Source organism: Mus caroli, chromosome 6 (genome assembly GCF_900094665.2).
Source record: "Mus caroli chromosome 6, CAROLI_EIJ_v1.1, whole genome shotgun sequence".
NCBI classification, from domain to species: Eukaryota; Metazoa; Chordata; class Mammalia; order Rodentia; family Muridae; genus Mus; species Mus caroli.
Genome location: NC_034575.1, coordinates 92,103,517 through 92,125,687, shown reverse-complemented (window position 1 = coordinate 92,125,687; position 22,171 = coordinate 92,103,517). Strand labels below are relative to the sequence as shown.

Below are 22,171 nucleotides of genomic sequence, written 5' to 3'. Positions count from 1 at the left end.
ACCACCTAAGGCAACATTCAATGTTTTAAATAGTGTAGGAAGCCCTTATGTCCCAAGGTTCTATCATGATGATAACATCCTTGAATTAGCTTCTTGATATTGCTTTTCCTTGATGAATTGCAGGATAGGCAGCAGAAAGAACTTCACACTAGACCTTACTCACACAAACAAGTACATCAATAACACTTTCTACTTACAACAATAATAAACTACCCTTACTTGTTTTCAACAGTTTAATTAAATNCAATTAACTCTGGTTTGTTTTGGCAACCTATTAATGTCACAATTGAAAATAAATAGACTCGTGAAAAGATTATAATTAATAAATCCTTTACACTACTGTAAAATTACTCAGATGCTTTGCCTGCCAGAAACCCTTAACAGCATTTGTGAAGTATGTTAATGAGGACAGTAAAAAGAAGATAATAAAGCTTCCAGAAGGACTCAAGAAAGCTTGATAATGCTTTTGACCCCTTCGGTACACATCTGATGACTGTTGGATACAGTTATTAAGAGACTCTGAGACATTAATTGCAAATTTATCATCATCTTAAAATATCTTTAATCCATGGTTTTGCCTATTCAGGCTATTCTCTCATGAAAGCTCAAATTCCCTAGACTCTTGGAACAGACCACTGATACCTCCTTTTATTTTTTCCCTCTTTGACAAGGTTCAGAATTTTAGACATCATACACCTTAGGCATTTAAATTTTTGGAACCAGGGTCTTACACAGCCTGTGCTGTCCTCAGGATCACTCTGCACGCAAGGATAACCTTGAATATTGATCTTGTTGCTCCCATCTCCCCATATCTAGGACAACAGGCATACATATCTATGTTCCATTAATGCTGAGGACAATCCAGGACTTTGTGTGTGTTAGACAAACACATCACCAAACTGAACCACAANCATAGCTAAGTGTATGCATATGTGCATATATTCATGTTGTGTGGGTGTGCATGGGTACAGGTGCATTGTGGGCATGTATACCTGGAGGCCAGAGGTCATTGTCAAGTGTCTCATTCTGTGGTTTCTACCTTATCTTTTGAGACAAGGTCTCTCTCTCACTGAACCAAATGCTCACCAGTTGGCTAGGCCTTCTGACCAGTGCATTCTGGGGATCTGCTAACATCTGCCTTCAAAGCACTGGAAGTATGGATGCTCACAACCATGTGCTGGTTTCTCACATGGGGTCTAGACATCCTGACTCAGGTCTACTTCATGCTTGTATGGCAGGCACTTTGGCAACTGAGTCATCTCCCCAGCCCGAACTTAGGCAATTCTTAATAGACAAAGGTAATATTTTGTACTCGGACCAGAAAATAAAGGAGACATGTAAGAGTGTAGCTTCAAAACACAAATTTTATCCTCAGAGGAATCCCATGGTCATTTAGATAGCATTGTGCTTATCAGCATATTTATGGTTATCTTCCTTAAGTAGCTGGGCTCTGTGATAAATAGGCAACAGATTATTTTAAGAACAACTCAGCCAAAAGAAAGGGGCTCAGTAAGAGAGCACAGGTTTAGCATTGGCAAGTCTCCGAGCTCAGTTCCCAATGCCCCCAAGATAATTAAAGTTAATAAAAAAGAAAAAGTGACACTGCGAAGCATAGATCTGTGATATAAGATTTTGTGTGACTAGTGTCTGCTTTAGTCCAACTATCATAGAGTTGGTTATCTTCTGAGAGTAACATCAGTATTAACTTTTAGAGACCTTGCCTTTTATGGGTTATTAATTAACTAACCTTCCATCTTGGCTGGCATACACAGGTACTAACAAACTTGACTAGANATCTTTTGTAAGTAATTACATATACAGAACATTGTTAGAAGAAGAGCACTAGAGATATTGACCTGTTCGTATTGACTTAGAACTCATGGCTAACTATTGAGTATTGCAGAGGACAGATTAACCATAAAATCTCTATTATTTGTTGGGCTGTATACATAGATTTTATTGTCCAAAGACTCAGATATGATTGTGATTAATAAAGAACAAGGTATAAAACTTATATGTGTATCTTCATTACATGATAAAATATTAAGTGTACTTATTGATGTCATTGTTAATTATCTCATCTACCTCATTTTTTCTGACATTGATATAGTTATCTAGTAGTATAGCAAGATGCCATATACTAAGCACTTACTCTCAAGAAGATACACAACACTCATCTTCACTAGGTCCCTGCCCAAGTCTGAAAGCTGGGATATTATAAACAGGGGCCTCCCCATGTGATGCTTTAAACAGGAAACATTAGTCTCACTTACCCATACTTAGAGCAAATAAGTATAGTAACAATAGAAGCAGGATATGAACTTTTGGGTTGTTTAGTACACCATGCTGTTCCAGCCCAACCCACTTCTTACTTCAAAAATAATTAACAGGGTAAAATCAAGTCCTACAAAGNAAAGTTGACTCTCTAATTTCTAAAGATACAGGAAGATGCTGGGTGTCTAACCTATTCCAGGATCTGTTCTAAGTACTAAGTATATACCAACTTCTTTGATCATTCAATTTGTTATTTTTATTTATTTTTTATCATTTTATTTTACACGTCCAGATGTTTTCATAGTGTACATCTCTGTGCCATTTACACGCATGCAGTATGTGCAGAGGCCAGAGAGGGCATGGACTCCTGGAACTGGAATGACAGAAGTTGTGTGCCTCCATCTGGGCTCTGAGAATAGACCTCAGCAAATGCTCTTAACCATTGAGCATTCTCTCCAACCCCTAAATAATGAATTTTACATAAATAACATGGCCCACATTGAAGGGACATGTGAGGTACATAAAGGAACAGTTTAGACCAGGAAGATCCAATGTGTTTCATCTTACAGCTAAATAGGCAAGCCTATAATACAACATATGTTATAAAGAGGCTGCTGGGTAATGACTGTTCTAGGGGTGGTTGCTGTGGGNTTTTTTTGTTTTTGTTTTTGTTTATCTTTTGTTTTGTTTTAAATCATTGCTGTCATTTTTAGTTACTTGGTGATTCTGAGATANAATCTAAGTCCAATGTAAAACTCTCTGTGATTGATCAATCGTGCCTCCAATGCTACCTTCCTAGGAAGAATAAGCTAGCTGCCTGCTGCTAAGAATGCAGTGCTATCACTGGCCATTGGGGATATTTTCAGGTAGGAAAATATGTCTGTGATGATGACTGGGATTGGAAAGGAAGATTTCCTGTCTGATTCCACAAGCAATTTCCCCCTAACATGTTACTGAGCTGTGGGCCTAGCATGTTTTATTGAAAGACAGAAAAAATTCAATATTTTAGCAAAAAGGCACAACTGCAAATGATCAAATCACTTACCAGAAAGGTCAGCCCACTTTACAATAGTCTCCATAATTTATAAAGTCTCAACATGATAAATGCCAAAAAATTCTTATCAGAAAAGTTAGATTGTAGTTGGGGAGAATTCTTCCCAGTGTGAATGATTTACAGCTTCATTTTGAGTATTACAGGAAAATTTCCACTAAGGCCATTTCTCCTCTGCTGCTGCTTCCTTGTGTGTAGTTCAGAAGAGTCTCCAGGGTCTACTGGCAAACAATAGCCCTGAAAAAAGTACTTGCAAATGAGTTACTGCTCACCAAGCAAAGAAACAACAGAACACATGTGCCCTGCTTTGCCTCTTTGTCCTGCAAAATGAAGACAAAGGCATTCCTCAATAGCACTGCCTTACAGAGACTAAGTACAAGTTCTCAACAAGCAAGGTGCTTAGCTGATAGAAAACTATGGCCCTTGCATGGAAATTAGTTTTCTAATTTCTGTTAGTTGAGACTACCTTGCTGGTATTCCTAGCAGCACATGGCTAAGGTGCAAGCACGACNTGACTAAGAGTCCCAACATTTCTTCTAACATTTGGCATGCTTTTGCACATTTTGCTGCTGTGTGGAACAATGAGAATGATGCTAGACAACATATAGGGCTGTGTTGCAGGGAAANTGTGGTAGAGAAAAAAATCAGGCCACACTGAACTCTGTATACAGTAAATGGAGGTGCTACTCAGACACTGGGAAGAATCCCTAGTGTGTCATCTCAAGCCATGCCCCACACTAGAGGGGTCTTAACTAAATCAATAATCTTATTATCTACTTTATAAAATGAAAGGATATCCTGCTCTACAAGGTTATTGTGAAGACTCATGCTTAGGATCCACGTTTGTTCATCAGCAAATATTCAGTTGCCCTCAGTGTGTGTAAACATGGTTTCCAGCATGACCAGCATTTCCTACCTCTCAGAACATAGAAGCTTATGTTGTGTAGTCTTTACTTAAAACAAAATAAAACAAAACAAAACAAAAACAAAAACAAAAAACAAAAGTCATCTCTAGTATAACACGAAAAAAAAATCACTGCAACCAGTAGGTGGCAAGTGACATTTGATGAATATCATGTATTAAATGTATGCTGTGTTAAAAGTAAAATGGAGAGGGGATGTTTTAGGAGGGTGTGGATAGTAGATTATAGGTAACATAAAAGTAGATAGGAATCTTTGAGGCAGAAAGGTTTAAGCAGGAGGTTGGGGTGAGGGATGGGTAAAATGGAACAGGAGATATGAGTTAACCAAAGTGAAGGGTGTGTGAAAAGCTATATAGAAACCTACTATATTGGAATCCAGTTAAAAACGTAACTGGAGGAGACAGTAGATCATATGCCATATGGAAGCACAGGAAAGGAGTACCACGTCCTAAAAACAAGGAACTGTGACAGCTTGGCCCTACATAGGACATCTGTAGAGCTCTGCCTGCCCCAAGGGTCAGAGGACATCAAGGAAGAGAGTGTAGACAGTGAACACTTATTGATCTTGTAGGCCTGATAGAAGACTGGAGATTGGTAACCCACAAGCCATGAATTCACTCGATCTTTTTGTGAACTCTGGAAGCAACTGTCAAAAGTGTCACCCAACAAATGTTCAGCCAGTGACCTCAATTATGGAGTACATTTCTGGGATGTGACAGTTTTGAATTCTTGGCATATGAAATGCAAGGAGCAACCAAGTTGATGGAACAGTATTTCAGAAGCTTCCAGAAACAGCATTCTTCTGCCTTGCATCATTTTGCTTCATAANAGGGCTGCCTGAGCTTTCACTGTGGCAACTTATTATTTTTGATTTGAACTCCTATGAACACTAATCTCCAGTCACACAATTGTCTTGACAAAAGTGGTCTTCAAACTTTCATTGCCATAGCTCAGTGACGAAGAGAAATATCCAGTTCCCACCTATTACACCTTCCTAATAGAAAGANTCCTGGGAGATAAGTTCCTGGCAAGAAGCCTGTATGAAACTCTGTTTATGTGAAACAAGATGAACCTATTAACAGGTTCTTATAGAGCAATGCTTTAGNTCTGTGGACATAGAAGTAGCATGAGAACACATGTGCAGAAGTCCACAGTAAGTGTCTACACACTGTCACTATACAAGGAATGAATGCATGTAGAGTGATAAGATGTGCACATTTTAGCAATTAGAATCTAAATTATCATGACCACCACTACCACCACCCTGCTTTTCTCCAGAGCCTGATGTAACTTAGGTTGCCCTCAGTCTTCCTAAATAGCTTAGGGTGGCTTTGAGCTTCCAACCGACACTGTGGTTACAGGTATGTACCTCCACACTTTATGGGGTGCTGGGGATAAACCCCAGGATTTTGTGTATGCTAGGCCAACTTTCTACCAGTCCAACCTCAGAACAACCACCTTTGAACTGTAATTCAGGACTGGTTTAATGGCTAGTCTTCTTCAGCAATTTGAGGTACAGGATAAACCACTATGCATCAGTCACACTATAGGGTTAACGGAACAGCACATAGCAAACTAATTGATAATGAGAAAACTAAACCAACAGTGACTTATAATTAAAAACTAGACCAAAGCAATTGAAAATCACTAACAACTAAAACAACACTCACGATACACTGATAACAAATTGCCTTTTCTCAATTGGGAAGAGTTATAATTATCNGTATGCAGGAACTTCTCAGCATTTCTAAGAGCTTGCAGGCAGGGTTCCTACAAGAATACTAAATTGAGCATGCTCAAGAACCTCAGTTATTTGTCATTTGCGAAGGATGATGACATCAGGGGCTTCCTAATAAGCTGCCTTTACTCTTGCATGAAATAAATGCACTTGTTTAAGAAACAACACTGAAAAAGAAATGGTATTGGCTTCTGAGATATATTTATGACATACTAGTCGGTTGCAAACTAGATTCTGAGAACTTTAATAAAATATTAAATTAAGAGTTTTATGTGGGCATCACAAGTACTTCTGGAAGCTTCTCTTAGTTTTATTACATTTACCGATTACCATTTCTCCCAAGCCTTAATTTAAAAAAAATTAATTATATTTTTAAGCTGAGATTCANATAAGACCTCTGATTAGAACAATGGCCTCATTATATAAAAACTCTCAGTTGACTGGAGCCCCTGTAATGACAATTCCTCTGCATATAAAAAGCATAAATTCAAGTGTTTGTGCCTGTTGGGCAAAACTCAAGGCAGGACTCAAATGTGAACACAATTTTAAACCAAGNCAAGCCAAATGTGCCTACAATGCCCCCCACCTTATACCTATTGGTCTTGCCTTTCTTTACTTGATGTGCATAAATATATGTAATAAATTCTTTAGGAATAAAAAGTATGGGAGCTAGAGACAATCTAGACTGCAGCTTACAGGAAGGATGCCGTTCTTAGTCAAGATCTGTAGTCCTCACATGATATTTATGATAAGGAAAGTACACATNAAGGTTAAGATCCAGGATCATTTTCAAATATTGAATAATCTTTGTACATTGGGCTCGGCTCAGAGGCAGCTTGGCACAAGTTCATTTCTCAAGATGTGTGTCTATTCTTCAGTTATCTCTGCTTCTGACATCACCTAATACCCCCCAACCCTCNGAATGCCATTTGTTTCAATTANTTCTGATACTATTAGGGGTTTTGCCTTTCTCATCTATGAAATGTCTATAAAGTTTAAATTGAGCCAATGTCTCTTTGAAAGGGGTATTTTTTGCAAGAAATCTTTCTACATGGAATAGATAAAATGGACAAACCAGTTCTTGGAGTAAGTTTAAAGATTCATTATCTTATAACATACATCACTATTTATGGAACACATGGGTTGCCTCCTTGAAGTGTGAACTATCCTTTTCCACAGTATGTGAGTGTTAGAAGATATAAGGGACTTGTTTAGGTAACACAAAGCCCAGTTGAGCAGCAAGTATTTACTGAAGAATTATTCAGTCTTTATTTAGTAGGGAGCTTGGACTACTGACCCTAATCTAGGATGTGTGGTTAATTGCTAGAGCATGCTTTCTTTCAACATAGGTGCTTTATTGAAATCTAGGAGCTGGAATTCTGAGAAATGTGTAACTCAGTCAGTCCATTCTTTATCGACAGAACTGGGAAACAAGACAATCCCTCTGAATATGTATACTCAGATGGCCTTGATTTGGAATTGAATGGTACAACGCATCCTAAAAGATAATGTCTAGTCAGGATGTAGTAGAGGTAAACACTAGTAATGCCATGAAAACAGTGACCATACCAGAGGGGCTCAGGGTCTTCTGCCCTTGTAGGATCTAGGATAAGACTTGGTTTGATATCTTTCCTAGATGAAGGAAGTCTTAAACAACAGACAGGACACTCACTCTTCAGTTCATNATAACACTATTTCTGTTTTCACTTGGGGGCCTCTTATTACATAACATCAAGAGGGGAGAAGAAAGAGTGGGCTTACAGAGTTTTCCATGTGTTTTGAGGATATCTTTGGGGGATTCAATTCATTTACACAACTTGTTTAAAAAAATAATTCATCTTTTCTTTACCCCAGAGAAGGGGTAAAGAAAGGGGAAATTGCCTGTCTGGTGTTCTCTTTGGTACAAAGATGAAGTGATTTTTTTTTCTCTTGAAATCAAAAGACTTAGACACTGAAAGGCTGTTCTCTGCCNGCTAAAGGGAACTTTCTCTTCAGGCCCCCAAGCTCATCCATATAAGACTTTTCCAAACCTAAAAGGAGAAAATGTAACTCATTGTCTAAAATAAAAATTCTTAAGCATTTAACATATGGCTACATTTATAAATACTATCTCTATATATCCCCATCTTTAAGTACATTTTACAGTAGTAGCTCTTCAGGTTATTCTGCTTAGCAAAATAGCTGTCAAACATCAAACATTAAAATATCTATACAAAGACATCCATACCTATACACATATATGATANATGTATTATTTGCTGTTTCTATCACTATCCATTTGAATGGTATCTGCATTATAATTACACATACAAANAACATTAATCCTAAATGTTCTTGTGCTTAATATCCAAACACACACACACATACACACACATACACACACACACTCACACACACACATCATAACAACTAACAAAATGTTCACAATTTTACCAAGACCTTCATCAATTTTTTAAATTGAATAATTTAGCAGGTATCTCTGTTCATCTACTGCAGCCAAGCACCTTAGTAATAGTGAGATACAAAGGATAAATAAAATTTGAAAATTCTCTTCTCTCACATTTCTCAATCTATATGATGGGAGTGGACACTGTCAATGCTTCCCCCACAAAAAAAGGAATGTTGGCAAAATTTAGACAAACAATATTGTTTCTTATCCTCAACTGTTTCCAGAACTTTCCTACATTCATGGTGTGCATCTCCTAGACAAGAATATATTACAGAGCAAGTGCTTTCTTAACATTCAACCCCATTTCTCTAATAAGGACCTTTATGAATCAGAATTTGCGTAATACTGGCTCACATCTTAAATTAACATGAGGCTCTTAGAAACGAAGTCTCATCCTAGTTTCTTATCCATCTCTCTTTCACTTTTGCTTATTTAAAGATAGTGTTTTATTCACTTCTAATTTAATCATTAAAACTCTAGAGCTAATTTTTTAAGACTTTCATTAAAAAGCAATCTGTGCTCATACCACAATGAATTAAAAATAAAGCTNAACAACAAGTAAAACTCCTAAGCCATGACTATAGCTCTCTTGAACTCTCAGCAAATGTGTTTACCTGCATGAAATTTACATAAAATTAGGACCATCACCATGATATCATAGACTGGGAGAAACACAAGAGACCGTACCCCTTCCTAAAAGTATAGAGNCAGCCATAAGTTTCAGAGNGAGAGAGAAAAGTTTTCTTTAGTGGTATTGCACTGTTAAGTTGTTCATGCTCCAGTAAATAATAGCCCCCAACATTCCTATAAGAAATCCTAATTAAACTCATTGGTTCACACATACATTTAAAAAAATAATAAAGACATAAATAATGTGGCTGGAGAGGTGGCTGAGTTGTTACGAGAATGCTAACTTTTATCACAAAGCTCGTGGGTTTATTTCCCAGCATCCACACTGAGTAGCTCACAGCCACCTTTAACTCCAGCTGCAGGGCACTCAACAACACCTCTGGTTTCCTCCTGCACTCCTGGGTACATACCCACCCACAGACACATGCATACACACCATTTAAAAATAAATAAGCCTTAAAAGGACATGAAGAAGAGGGAAACTAATTAGTAAGAAGAAGATAAATGGGCATGAAAGNAGAACAAGGGATGGGAGGAGGAGGCAGAATGTGAACAAAACTATCATATACAGGCATGAAAATACAGAGGAAAACCCATTTAGTGTATAAATATATGCAAATTAGAAATTAAACCATAAGTTATTTGCGGATTTTATTCATATTTCACTGAAGTACTAGAACTGAATGAATGATTTCAGTAACCTTTTGATTTTTTTTGCATTTCTTCAAATTATTTTAAAATAGTACTCTGCTCCCTGTTCCCTTCATTCAGCACTATGTCTGAGGTTTTTTTTTTTCNACATGCGCACACATAAACATAACTCATCCTTTGTGCTGGCCACACTGAATCCCATTGGGTAGATGTGTGCCATAATTTATTTTATCAATCCCATTTTGATGGAGCTGCAACTGTTTTGCCATTAGAACCATGGCTGCAATGACTAGACCTCACCATACATTTTTTTCACACCTGTCCAGTTTTTTTCCCCTAGGAATAAGCATCTAGAGGTGGAAGTGCCTGTCTATACTCACACATTTCACACTTTAAGAGATCCCACTCGAAAGCTGTGGGAAAGTGGTTGCCAGACTGAAATGTTTTGCAGCATTTCATCAGGTTGAGAGGTCACATCGTCCTCTTCAATGAAGTTTAAGAAATTAGCAATTGGCAACTAATGTTTGTTTGTGCCAGTACTAAATACTTTAGTTTGCAGTGGAGTGTAATTCCCATTGTCCTTAACTATGAAATGAAGGCATAGTCCTGTGCTCAAGTCGGTAGCCATTTATACGGCATTTGTCACCATTCTGTTTCAAGCTCATGGCAGTGACAGGAAATATGTATCTGTATGTCTCATTGGCCCTGGTATTTAGGATTTTATGTGCTGTCCATAGCTGTACTCTGACTCTTGGAAGAGGTCACTGCCATCGATCAGATGATCAATGCGTTATCACTAGCACCAGCTTACACCAAATAACAGCTTGTCTGCTCCAATCCTAACACCAATCGACTACACTTAGCAACTTCGCTCTAGTAGGCATTCCTAAAAGGAAAATATACAACCACAGTTGTACCCACTAGTTCTTACACACTAAACCTATAAAGCAACTCTTTATTGAAAAGCACCTTGCCATCTAAAATATATCCCTCAGGTAGTTTCCTAAAGTGCAGTTTTTAATGGTAGAATAAAAACTAATGCTAGGCATGTACAAATTTTTATCGATTTACCTCAAATCCTCGTGTTAAAATGGATGGTGATGTTCACTACATAATAAAGTTATAAATGTGGACTTCCAATGTATATCGTTTGCTTAATACAATTTTAAATCTTGTCAAGTATAAATTATATAGACATTCTATTCAGAGCAAGCTTTTATATATCATTTCCAACGTCAATGAAATCTCATTGACTCAAGAACAAATGATTCATTGTTTACTTCTAACTTGTGCCTCATGTAATTCATAGGAATATGATTTTATTTTACTAAAGAATCCCAGGGATTCGTGTCTTGCAAAAGAATTTTGAGAAGATTCCTATTCTATTGTTTCAAAAACACCCCTAACCCACACACACACCCACATTCACCCACATACCTCAAATAAAGTAAACATTAAAATTGTCATTTAAGTCACTTATCCATACCAAGAGCAAGCATAATCTTCAGTTAGAAGGCTCAATTGGCAGATCATTTGTCCTTTGTCTCCCATGCACCCTCTGTTGAGTGTGAGAAACTTAGGCTGTTGTAATTATGGGAAACAATAGAGATGCTACATTCGAGCTTTCATTGTGGAGCCCGTCTTTTAAAAAATTAACTAGCCTTCCAAAGGTTTGGTATGGGGAGAGGGGGGAGGCACAAATGTTTTTCAAGTTGTCATAGCAACTTCCTACATCATTCCCNAGATAAAAGCTATTCCAATATTCAATTATTGAAACTGTGAATCTGTTAATCTATAGCACATTTTTACTCACTTATGTAATTTTAAATTTCAGTTTCATTTGATTGAGTGTTTTAATCTCCCTTAACTAGTGAGTAAGTGAAAATAAATGGTGCATTCCTAATACTATAAATATGAAAAATAGAAAGTACTTAAGGCCTACAGGCAAATACATTAAAATCAGTCAGATTTCTAGTTAACATATTCTCGTTCTGTTTGTGTGCAAACCCACTACACCGAGGAGACAGATCACAAATGCATGGTCTTACAAAAACACTGTCCCAATTTCATGTTATGACAGCAGAAATTGGCCCAAATCTCTAACCGTTTCCCCTAACAGGCCCTGGCTGGCTGGTGCCATCCAGGTGAGGCTCAGTCTCAACAAGGGGAACGGCTCGTCAAATTTCTCTCATCTGTCAGCGTAGTGGATTATTTCTTGAGAGACTGAAATTGCCTGCTTGCAATCTGAACACCATCAATCTTGCTGTGGAGGGGACTGGGGAGCTGCCTGTGAGGTGCTGACTGGAGGGGGAGGGACTACCATTCCTAAGCAGGTGAGGGTGGCTGTAGAGCACCCCCTCCACACACCCACTGCCACACGCACACACACACACACACACACACACACACACACACACACACACACACACACTCTCTCTCTCCTAGTGAACGATTTGTCATTTTGCACATTTCTACATGCATGGCATGCATGCCAAGTGCACTGTTCTGCCTTGTGAAGGGACCAATTTTTCAAGCTTAGGCAAATGTAGCCAGGCCAGGGCCAGCTACTGTCTCATTTTTTCTCATCATGCCACTTATTCGCACCGATTTGAGAGANTGAGATTATGTTTTCCCTTTTGTTGCTCATTTATCCAGCTATTTATTTATGTATTTGCTCACTTAAGGGTGGGTTGCCACAGATAACTGGCCCTGCTTTTTGTCGTTTGCTTATTTGTTTGTACACACATTTCATTAGCGTCCCTGNCCATTTAAGACTCACAGAAGAAAATGACACAACACTTATCTGAGCAAAAAAGAAGAAAAGAAACATTTTTTTTTTACTCTTAAAACCCAAAACAGGAGAGCACATTAAAGAGTGACTGAAATCATTTAGAAGATTGCTAGGGCCAAGATTGACCATTTTAATCTCTGCAGCTATTGGGGAAATCCTAAGGAAGTTGTTGAATAAGCACATTACAAAACCCACTGGACTTNGAAATCAACATAATTTTAATCTCTCTGCATCTTGAAGAGGCATTTATAGTTCCTCCTTTTTACAGTAAGGGTGTATAGGGCTCAAAGAGTGAATATTTGAGGGTGGACTTGTTGGCAACATAGTTCCTGGGAACATTTAAGGTATAGCTCCAATATGTATTTGCTGGTAATAAGCAAATTCTATGGTAGATAAGGGGAAACATGAGTAATGAGTTTAATTTCAGTCAGAATCTTGTATCTGTTTTTTCAATTTTAAAAAATCATGGTATTTTAATAAGACCTAAGATGATATGAATGTCTGTTCCACATAATAGCTCCAGCTCCCATAAGCAAATAGACACACACTATGTGAGAGTCCACAGCAAATTATATGACATCTTTTTGTTTTTGGTTAATGACTACATGCACAGCATAAAGATAGGTTGTAATCGCTGGCATATCTTAGTCATGTGTCTCATGGTTGGAAAATAACAAAAGCAACAAGCTTTTGTCCTGGCCAAGTAGATTTATTTAGCAGTTTGAACTGTAAAATTTAGCTCAATCAACATCCCTAAGATACAGGTTGCAGCCCCTTACACAGAAAGTCTGCTATGCCTGATATTTGTAGGAGAAATCAACAATGCACATAGCATTTCCCATTTCCTAGGAAGTTGTCCCCTCCCCCTCCCCCTCCCCCATCTCCTGATAGGTAAATTAGTTCAAATATGAAAAGTCACTCATCCAAGGTCATATCACCATAGTTAAGTGACAGAGAGATGTTGACTCGTTCCTGGCCCTCACCACCTGCCACTTGCTTCAGCAAACTCCCAGAATTTGCTGACCCCTTAAATGGGTACATATATTGACATGACCTTAAAGTTATAAATTATATCTAATGCTTCTCAAAGAGGCTACTTCGTATAGTCATGTTATGTACTACAGGGTATTTCCCCCTCCGTGACAGAATCACATGAACANGACCTCCATTGGCAACCGTTCTTTGGGTGGCTTCAAGCTAGTCACCCAGCCCCTCTAAACTTCTACTTCTGTTGTTTGGGGAAAGGGGGTAAACTATACTGACTTAGGCAAAGACTGAAATAACAGTATGAATTAACCCTGAACATGGTGCTTAGCCCTGTCCGGATTAATGGGTCTTTTATCTCATTGTTAAGTATTACAGAGAAGGCGCATTTCCCAGGTTATTTGTATGACTATGCAACAAGCCGAAGACTTTTCTTGCCAGAACAGATTGGCGATTAAGTGATTGGAGGTAGCTCAGGGATCCCCAAATCAAAGCTTGTGTTCCCTCCATGTTGGCACTGAAGCGTCTGGCAGGAATCTGACGCTTCCCGTGCCAGGGGCTGCACACAGGACACAGAAAACAGGCGAGCAGCACCAGCGAGCGGCAGCAGAGTGGTTTCCATGCCCACCCGCAGGGGCACCAGCGCCCCCTCTCTCCCTCACTGACCCGACTTACAAAAAAGAAGGCGGCTGGGACAGGGGACAGCTGGCCTCCGCCCCCAGCCCTNCTCTGCACCTAAGGGCTGCAGACTCAGCAGGCGGGCGCTGGCATGCACCCTCCCATCTCTATCCAGTCTGCCCCAGACTGGAAGCTGAGCCCCTGGAGGCAGCAAAAGACACCGGGAGAGGGGCTGGAGAAGGCCAAAACAAGAGCAGGGGAATCACAGTCAAGGTTGCGGAGCCACAAAAGACAGCATGCAGACCACGGACCTGCCGCACGGAGAAGCCCTGTGGATGGCAGGAGGCCAGGGAAGGATATGGAGAGGGGCCTGGAGGGAGGGGCGGCAGCACCCACGAATCGAGGAGCGGGAACTTGGGCGTGCAACTGGTCCCCCCGGAACGTTGGGCTTCACCATCAGAGGGTACTACCAAGGACTTTGAGGTAGGGGGTGCGGCGAAAGGACAGGACACAAAGGCTAAACACAGCTACACAGAAAACGGAAAGAAACCGTTCTGAGAACCAACCAGGAAGCTTAAAAACAATCGAAACCCCGGAGCGACTTTGAATTGAGAAAGCTGAAGAGGCAAAGAAAGACAAATCCAGATCGGAGAGTGAGGGAAGGGGAGAGTTAGAAGCCGAGGAAAGCAAACTGCACCAGGAACTAAAAGGAAAAATAAATCAATAAAGGAAAATTTCAAAAATCATGCCAGAGCGAACTTGTTCCTGAAACTGCCAACAGAGGGAGGAAAAAAGGGTGGGGGCACCGAACATACTGGAGAAACCAAAAGTAAAGAAAGGAAGGGAGAGAAGACAGGATGCAAATTAAACCAGACACGACATAGTAAGTCACTGTTTCCTTTTCTTTTTCATTGACAACTCCTAAAGTTAGTCTGGTCATTAACGCATCTGTGGACTCTTCAGCCACATAGTCTGAAATGACTGTATCTGCACTAGGTATAAACTCGCCCCAGGGAATACATGTCTCCTCTCAATCCCCTAGTTTTGAAAGTTACCCCCACCTTTTGTAGAATAGTTTGCTAGTGCCCAAAACCAAATCATTCTCTTGAGCAAGGTGTGTGGAAGAGGGTGGGGGTTGGCGGGTTGCTCCTCTAGAGAAACCCACCTTTTCTGAGAAATAAACAGAAATATCTCTGAGGCAGGTTTTTTTTTTCTTGGTACACTCCCCTTCCCCCAGAGCATCCAGCCCACAACATGTCTTAGAATTCAAAGGCAAACTGCCCACACGATGCAGTTTCTGTCACTTGCATCCTGCCATCTGTTGAAGAGACCTTGGTGAGGCTAGAGGAGCCTCCCGGAGAGGCTGCTCCCTCACTTACCTGGCCGGTGCAGGTGATGCTGCTGGAAGGTGTGTTGGAGTGACCCATGGCAGAGCAGCATCGCACAAGCACTTATCCACAAGTACAGGGCCCAGGACATTGCAGAGACCATTGCCATTCTCTAAAGAGAACATCAGATGAGAACAGGTTACCCCTGGCGTCAAGCCCCGGGAGCGGTATGGTCCACGGAGGAGGGAAGGGACAGCTCAGATGTCGTCCTGTTCTTTTGCTACTACTTGGCTGGCTAGAAGGAACATTCCTGTAGAGGTCATGATGGGGAGTAGAATTGAAGACCTTTTCCANAAGCTCATAAATATGTCCCTTAAGTTCTGTTAGAGGCCAATGATTGCCCAAAATGCAAAAATAAAGTTTGTCACTGTTTACTAGGCAGACTCAAACATTACATGCCCATGGAGATACTCAGTTTTACACAAAGATCTGTGAACTAGTTTTCCCAGGCATTCAGGAGCTATAGACTTGCTCATTCTAACTTCATTGCAAGTCTGACATAAGCCTGGAAGAAAAGAGTGGGCTCTTTTTTTTTTTTTTAATTCTACAGTCATGAATTTTTAATCGCAATGCTGTCTTCTAAACTAAGTAATCATTTCTCAGAGGCATGTTGTAATCTCCCGATAGGATGGCTCTTTCTGACTAGACTTGAATTTCAGAAGGCACCATGTCTTCAGCCAGAGTGAGTTTCAGAGGCAAGGTCTGTGTATGTACCCTACAAGCAAGCCATAATTTACAGTATTGCTTTGCCTCCTAAGATCCCATTGTGGCATTTGCCGGAGCACTGATGAATATGTATATACAGGTGGTGTGTGTATTGATGTGGGCACATACCTTTTCTCAGGCACTGAAACTTTGACAGTCTTATCTGCACCTGTGAGCATCTCAGGAGCTACAGAAGCTCAATGGCGCTACATATTGTCCAATTTCCCAAACAACACCTTATGCTGCATTTCATATTGCCAAATTAATCAAACTTGAAGCATCGTCCTTAGTCAGCCAGTCATAGGAAGCATCCCCTATATAAGAATTCGGTTAATGACAGCCTTTCCTCTCTGAGGTCTCAGAGAGGGGCTGTGCAATCAAGGTTGTGCACCTTTCCTCTGTCAAATGACACCCTTCAAGAATTTCCACTATGCACTGAAAACCTGCTTGTGACCTCCCAGGATGGCTTCCTTATCTGTGGAAATTGATACTCTTTCAAAGCCAGTGATAGTCAGCAAAAATAAACATTATGCACACACATATATATGCATGTGCATAATTCTGGGTAATTTGCAGGTTTCAGAGAGATGGAGTGTTTGAGAAGGGCTTTGAGGATGACAATACATAACCGTGACAACTGTAATTAAGTGCAAAGTGGGAACACATTCTTTTCAGCAGCTTGGAGCCATCCATGCCCCAGGCAGTGGCTCAGATGGACCAGTCACTTTCTAATTAGTTTCTAGTTTGGTGGCCCACTGTTTACTTTTGTATACCACATGCTTTGTCTCCTTGGTTTCAGAGCTAGCAGGATAGCATAGATGCACTCTCATCAGCAGAGGTAAAACAGCAACTCCCCTCCTGTGAATCCCCAAATGAATGCATTTTAGAACCTTTCTGAATAGCCTGCAAATTACAGAGAGACAAAACAGAGGTGACCCGNTATGCGTTTGCTATTCAACCATCACTGTTAAAATGCACTGGAAATTTAACTCAGGGGGAAAAAAATCTAACCATCATCAAACTTAACGATTCTTTAGAGACTCCTTCTCCTGCTCATTTAACCCACACACAGCTGAGCACACACAACATGCTGTGACTTGACAATTACAGGGCTTCCCTCTTCCTTCCTTCCTTCCTTCCTTCCTTTCTTCCTTCCTTCCTTCCTTCCTTCCTTCCTTCCTTCCTTCCTTCCTTCCTTCCTTCCTTCCTTCCTTCCTTCCTTCCTTCCTTCCTTCCTTCCTTCCTTCCCTTCTTTCCTTCTTTCTTTCTTGTCCCCCCAGTTAACTTTCTGTAATTCTCAGCATTACTTCCCAAGCTCCCGCATCTCTTCTCTTGGCTGCTCCCAGACAGAGCTCTGCTCTGTGGCAGTGTTCCCCCCTCCCAAATAATGCATCGAGTCTTGCATACTTCTCTGAATATGTTGCAAATCAGCTTTCTGAATCTTAAATCTTACAGAGGCTTTCTTACCTGAAAAATCCAGCCAAGAGCAGGGAACCCTCCTAGTGCTCATTGGAAAGAGCTAACACTTTTTAAAATCCATCTGTGCCACAGTTCTGAGATTTTTCAAAGAGAATGCTTCCCAGCAATTCTTTATTAAGAATTGAAAAAAAAAAAAAACAAAAGAAAAGAAAAAAAGGCAAGCTTTTCTCTTCCAGTCCTGTTTCCACAGTTGTGAAGACGTTGGGCTCGTTCACTGTATTGTCAGAAAAGGAACCAAGGTTTGAGGGGTGGAAACCTTGTCATGTTCACCTTTAAATCATCTCCTGGCGTCACCTCTGTCTGACGAGACCTTTGAAGTGATGGTGAGCTAATGTAGTTTCCTGATGAGAAGCAGTTTATAGCCACGGACAGACCATCCCTACTCCAGTACATTCAGGACAGAGTTAGGCAGTGAAATGTAGGAGCAGGGCTGCTATACCTCCGTAAGTAGCGGGAGTCTGTTTCAATACACCCCTCCTCTCTAAAGTCTCACATGTCTTAAAGTGACATTACCCTCGATTATAGATAAGGTAGATTCTAATGACTGCCCTTAACTCTCCCATGACTCAAGCAGCGCTTTAACATGATATTGCCTGATAGTCTCTGGTGGAGGTTTTGGTTTTTTGTTTGTTTGTTTATGTTTTGTTTTGTTTTNTTTTGTTCTCTTATACCATTCTCATGTCAGGGGACTGAGAAGGGAAAGAAAAATGAAAGACAAGAAGGCATCATGCAACATATTGATAGTGTTAATGGCTTTTAGGCTTCAAACAGTAAATGGGAAAGTGAAGCATACACCAGGTCTAACCTCTGAATCTTCTTGCCAGCAAGCTAGCTGAATATAGCTAAGCTTATTCTGATTTTTTTTTTTTTTGGTTAGTTGTTTTGTCAGCTATTTCTCGAAATGCAATTTATCTGGAATATAACTGGTGTTTGTGTTCCTAAGCAAAATAAAAATCTTTGGAGCTATTTAACAGGTTTAATAAGTAGAAATATATCATGGCTGGCACCAGAGGCTGAGTGATGATGAAGAAATATGCTCAAGGTTCTTTGTAAAAAGTATTTTTTTTTGCTCTCTTTAAATAGCATGCTGAGATGGAAAAAGGAAACACTCAGAAGTTCAGTTGCATCTCTAGTACTATGGTGTGAACCCCGGCTTCCCTGGAAATATACTATGATTGTACTTAAACTTCAGAGACGCATGGGAGATGACCTACTTTTCCTTTATAGGCTGCTCCGGTGATAATTCTCTGAAATGCTCATTCAATTGCTTCCCAAGTCGCTTACATCACACCTACTATGTGACAGATAAAGCAGAAAGCAAGACTGGTGTGATCCTCAATGTCAAAGGTCACTCACTGCCTTAAGGCCTCTACATTATTTTCANACCTGAGATGGTTCTCACAATTTCCTTGCCTTGAAAACTTCAAAGTTTCTGAGAATTCTTTTGCCTTTTGTGGGCACTATAAAGAAGGCTGAATGCTGGGTGCATCTTGGAGAACAAATCTCTTTCCTATGCTCTACAAAGTGAAAGAGGGAGACCGTCTCAGTGTTTTATCAATCTTTCCTGCTGTTCTTTCAATGATAACACCCCCTTTCTTCTTCCATTCCTCCCTCCCGATTCTCCTCTCTCCCCATCCCTCTATCACTCCCTCCTTTCCTACCCCCTCAATAAACCAAATTTCAAAATAACAATCAAGTTAATTAAGAATGACATTGTTTTAGTTTGGACTTGTATGCGTCTGTGGTTCATTACTGCTGCCTTAATTAATGGGTATCTATAGGACATTTATTCTCTTGCTTCAGAATCAAGACAACAATAGAAACAGCCACAGGAACAGGAGGCAGAGTCCATCACATCTTCCTCAGGTGCTGGCACAGTGCTGAACTCTCTTATAAGACATAATATAACGTGTTTTACTGACTCAAGAGGACAGGCACTGTCGTCATCTCTATCCCACAAATGAGGGACATGGCAGGAAGTTGAGAAAGCAAACAAAACTCTTCGAGGTGACGAGGTGACAGGCTCCCGATTCAAATGCTCTGTACAAGGGCCCAGCTCTTCAGTATTCCAATAAAGAATGTCAAAATCACTCCGTCTCTTCTTTTTCCCAGCAGATACTTTACCATCTATTACACTGCAGCCAGTGATCATCTCCTTCATAACATAAGCATCAGCAAATATATATGCCTGTACATGTATGTGCAGAACGTGCAAATNTGAGGTATAGGTATGTGTGGTATAGGTATATGCAGAGGCCAGAGGATGTAAACTGTTTTGCTCTGTCACTCTTTGCCCTCTTTATTCCCTTGAGAGAGATTCTCAGAGAACCTGCAGCTAGGTTGGTAGCTAGCAAATCCCAGGGATCCTCCTGTCTCTGTCCTGCACAGCACTGGGACTATAGGCATAAATGGCTTTGACACAGGTGATGAGAATTTGAACTCAAATTGCTTTTACACACTAAGCCATCTCCCCAACTTTAAGAAACACAGAGATTCAACTTAATGAAAGCTACTCCCCTTTCTTTTGGGGAGTTGTGACTTTACATCTCTTGACCATGGTAGGATAGAGANCGGGTACCTTTTTGGTTGGTTGTGGTTTAAAGCTTTGGTCATTGGGTGCAGGTGTATCACAATGGGATTGAGATTTTAATGTTTGGAGAAATACCATGCAGATCTCTCTTTGCCTCTGGAACAGGGACTAGCTCTCTAGACTCTCAGCCTAGATCAGATCACCGAGGGACCATATGACAAGTGGCCCTTTCTCTTCCCCTCCCAACCCAGATGGATACACACAGTGAATAGGAAGTAGTTGCCAAAGCAACTGAGACTTGTAACTTTATTATAGCATAAAATTGACAATCCTGATTGATAAAGACTTAAACCTGTATTACTCATTTCCTAATTAAATTGTTTTGTTCCATCTCAAGCTATCCCTGAGGAGACAGCAGTTTGCCATTCAAGCTCCTGTCTTCACAGAATCCACTGTGATAGGAATCTGTTGTTTGTTGTTTGTCAATGCACTGATAGCCACAAAGCATGGGGCATTGGGACTATGGACCCAGAGGCATCCCAGTNAGGAGTGATGTATAAGTTGATCCCTCATGTGGCAGATGGTAATTGCCCACTGTCATGTTAGCAGTGTTTGAAAGAAAGAAGGGGGACTAAAAAGGACTACAAGCTTATTATTTTTAAATTCCAGTTTTATTAATTCAAAATATTCTAAGTGTTGTGAGGGTTCAAATCATGTTCTGGGTCAAATTCCTCAAGATAGATATTTTAAATACAGTACTGTATATATATATATATATGTGTGTGTGTACATATGCATTTTTAAATATCCTGTTCATTAGAATCTGTCCCAAGGAAAATCACAAAGAAAGCCCTGCAGGGACTTTGGAGGTACCATTAAAATATCCAGAACATTCAAATATCCCAAAATGTTAGGCAAACTACCATGCNCTAGGAAAAGTGGGTATGAAGATGGTAGAGGAGGGGAGGACAGATGCTGTAACAGGAAGGAAATCTGGGCAGAGGGAAAATCAGTGGAAAAGAGGTGGAAACTGAGGCACAGAAGGAACCAAGTGAAGGGAAAACATCCAGTCCTGTTGTGCTAACAAATTACTTCACATGAGTGTTTTGCCTGCATGTATATACATACATACATACATACATACATACATACATACATACATACATACATGCCAGAGACCCACAGGAGCCAGAGCTGGAGATACAGATGCTTGTATACAGACATATGAGTACTGGGAATTAAGCTGAGGTCCTCTTCAAGATCAGTAGGTGGCCTTAGCCTCAGCCAAGCAACAGTCTTGATAGAGAACCTCACCTAAAGTGTAGGATAATACATTGTTCCAGATGAAACTGTAGCTCTAAATGATGATGAATCGCTATATAAATGTTCCACACCATGAGCGTGATTAAAAACACTAACCTGGGAAACCCATCCAAGGAACTAAATTCCTCGTAGGAACAACAAGTCTTGCCAGGTATTTACTCAAAAATAAAAAATTCCCATTTACCCAATTCTACACTTTTTATTATTTCTGATCATTTGAAATNAATGTGGCCCTTACTTCAGTTTAAGAACAAGCAAGTTAATAATTCAGCTAATTGTAATTCACAAATGTACAGAAGAAAATGTGAGATGTGCAGAATTTTATGTCTGCATATTTCTAAGTTGAAAAACAATGAAAGGAATTTAAATAAATGACAACTAGAGTAAGAAGCACTCCAAGCCTCAGCTCAGTGCAAAGTCACATGGCTTAGACGTGCATTAAATGTTCCTTGAGATAACACACTNTGGCTGTGAATCCACAGTTGAGTTTTTGTTTGTTTGTTTGTTTGTTTTTTGTGGTTGCTGGGTTTTTTGTTTTAATTTTGTTTCTTGTTTTCTTTTTTCCTTATTTCATCTCAATTAGTTAATGAAAATGGTGAGATAGACAAAGGACCATGAAGATGGATGGTATCCAAAT

The 22,171-nt window shown here is 40.0% G+C and overlaps 1 protein-coding gene across 1 annotated transcript in view; it reads left to right on the top strand.

Moving 5' to 3' along the window:
* Positions 1-14,923, top strand: part of LOC110295726 — a 31,895-nt gene extending 16,972 nt beyond the window's left edge. Inside the window, exon 2 of the mRNA XM_021164133.2 lies at positions 13,986-14,923. Coding sequence (XP_021019792.1) covers positions 13,986-14,667 — 682 coding nt within the window. The 3' untranslated portion in view covers positions 14,668-14,923. The remainder of the gene's footprint in view (positions 1-13,985) is intronic.
* The last annotated feature ends 7,248 nt before the right edge of the window (positions 14,924-22,171 follow it).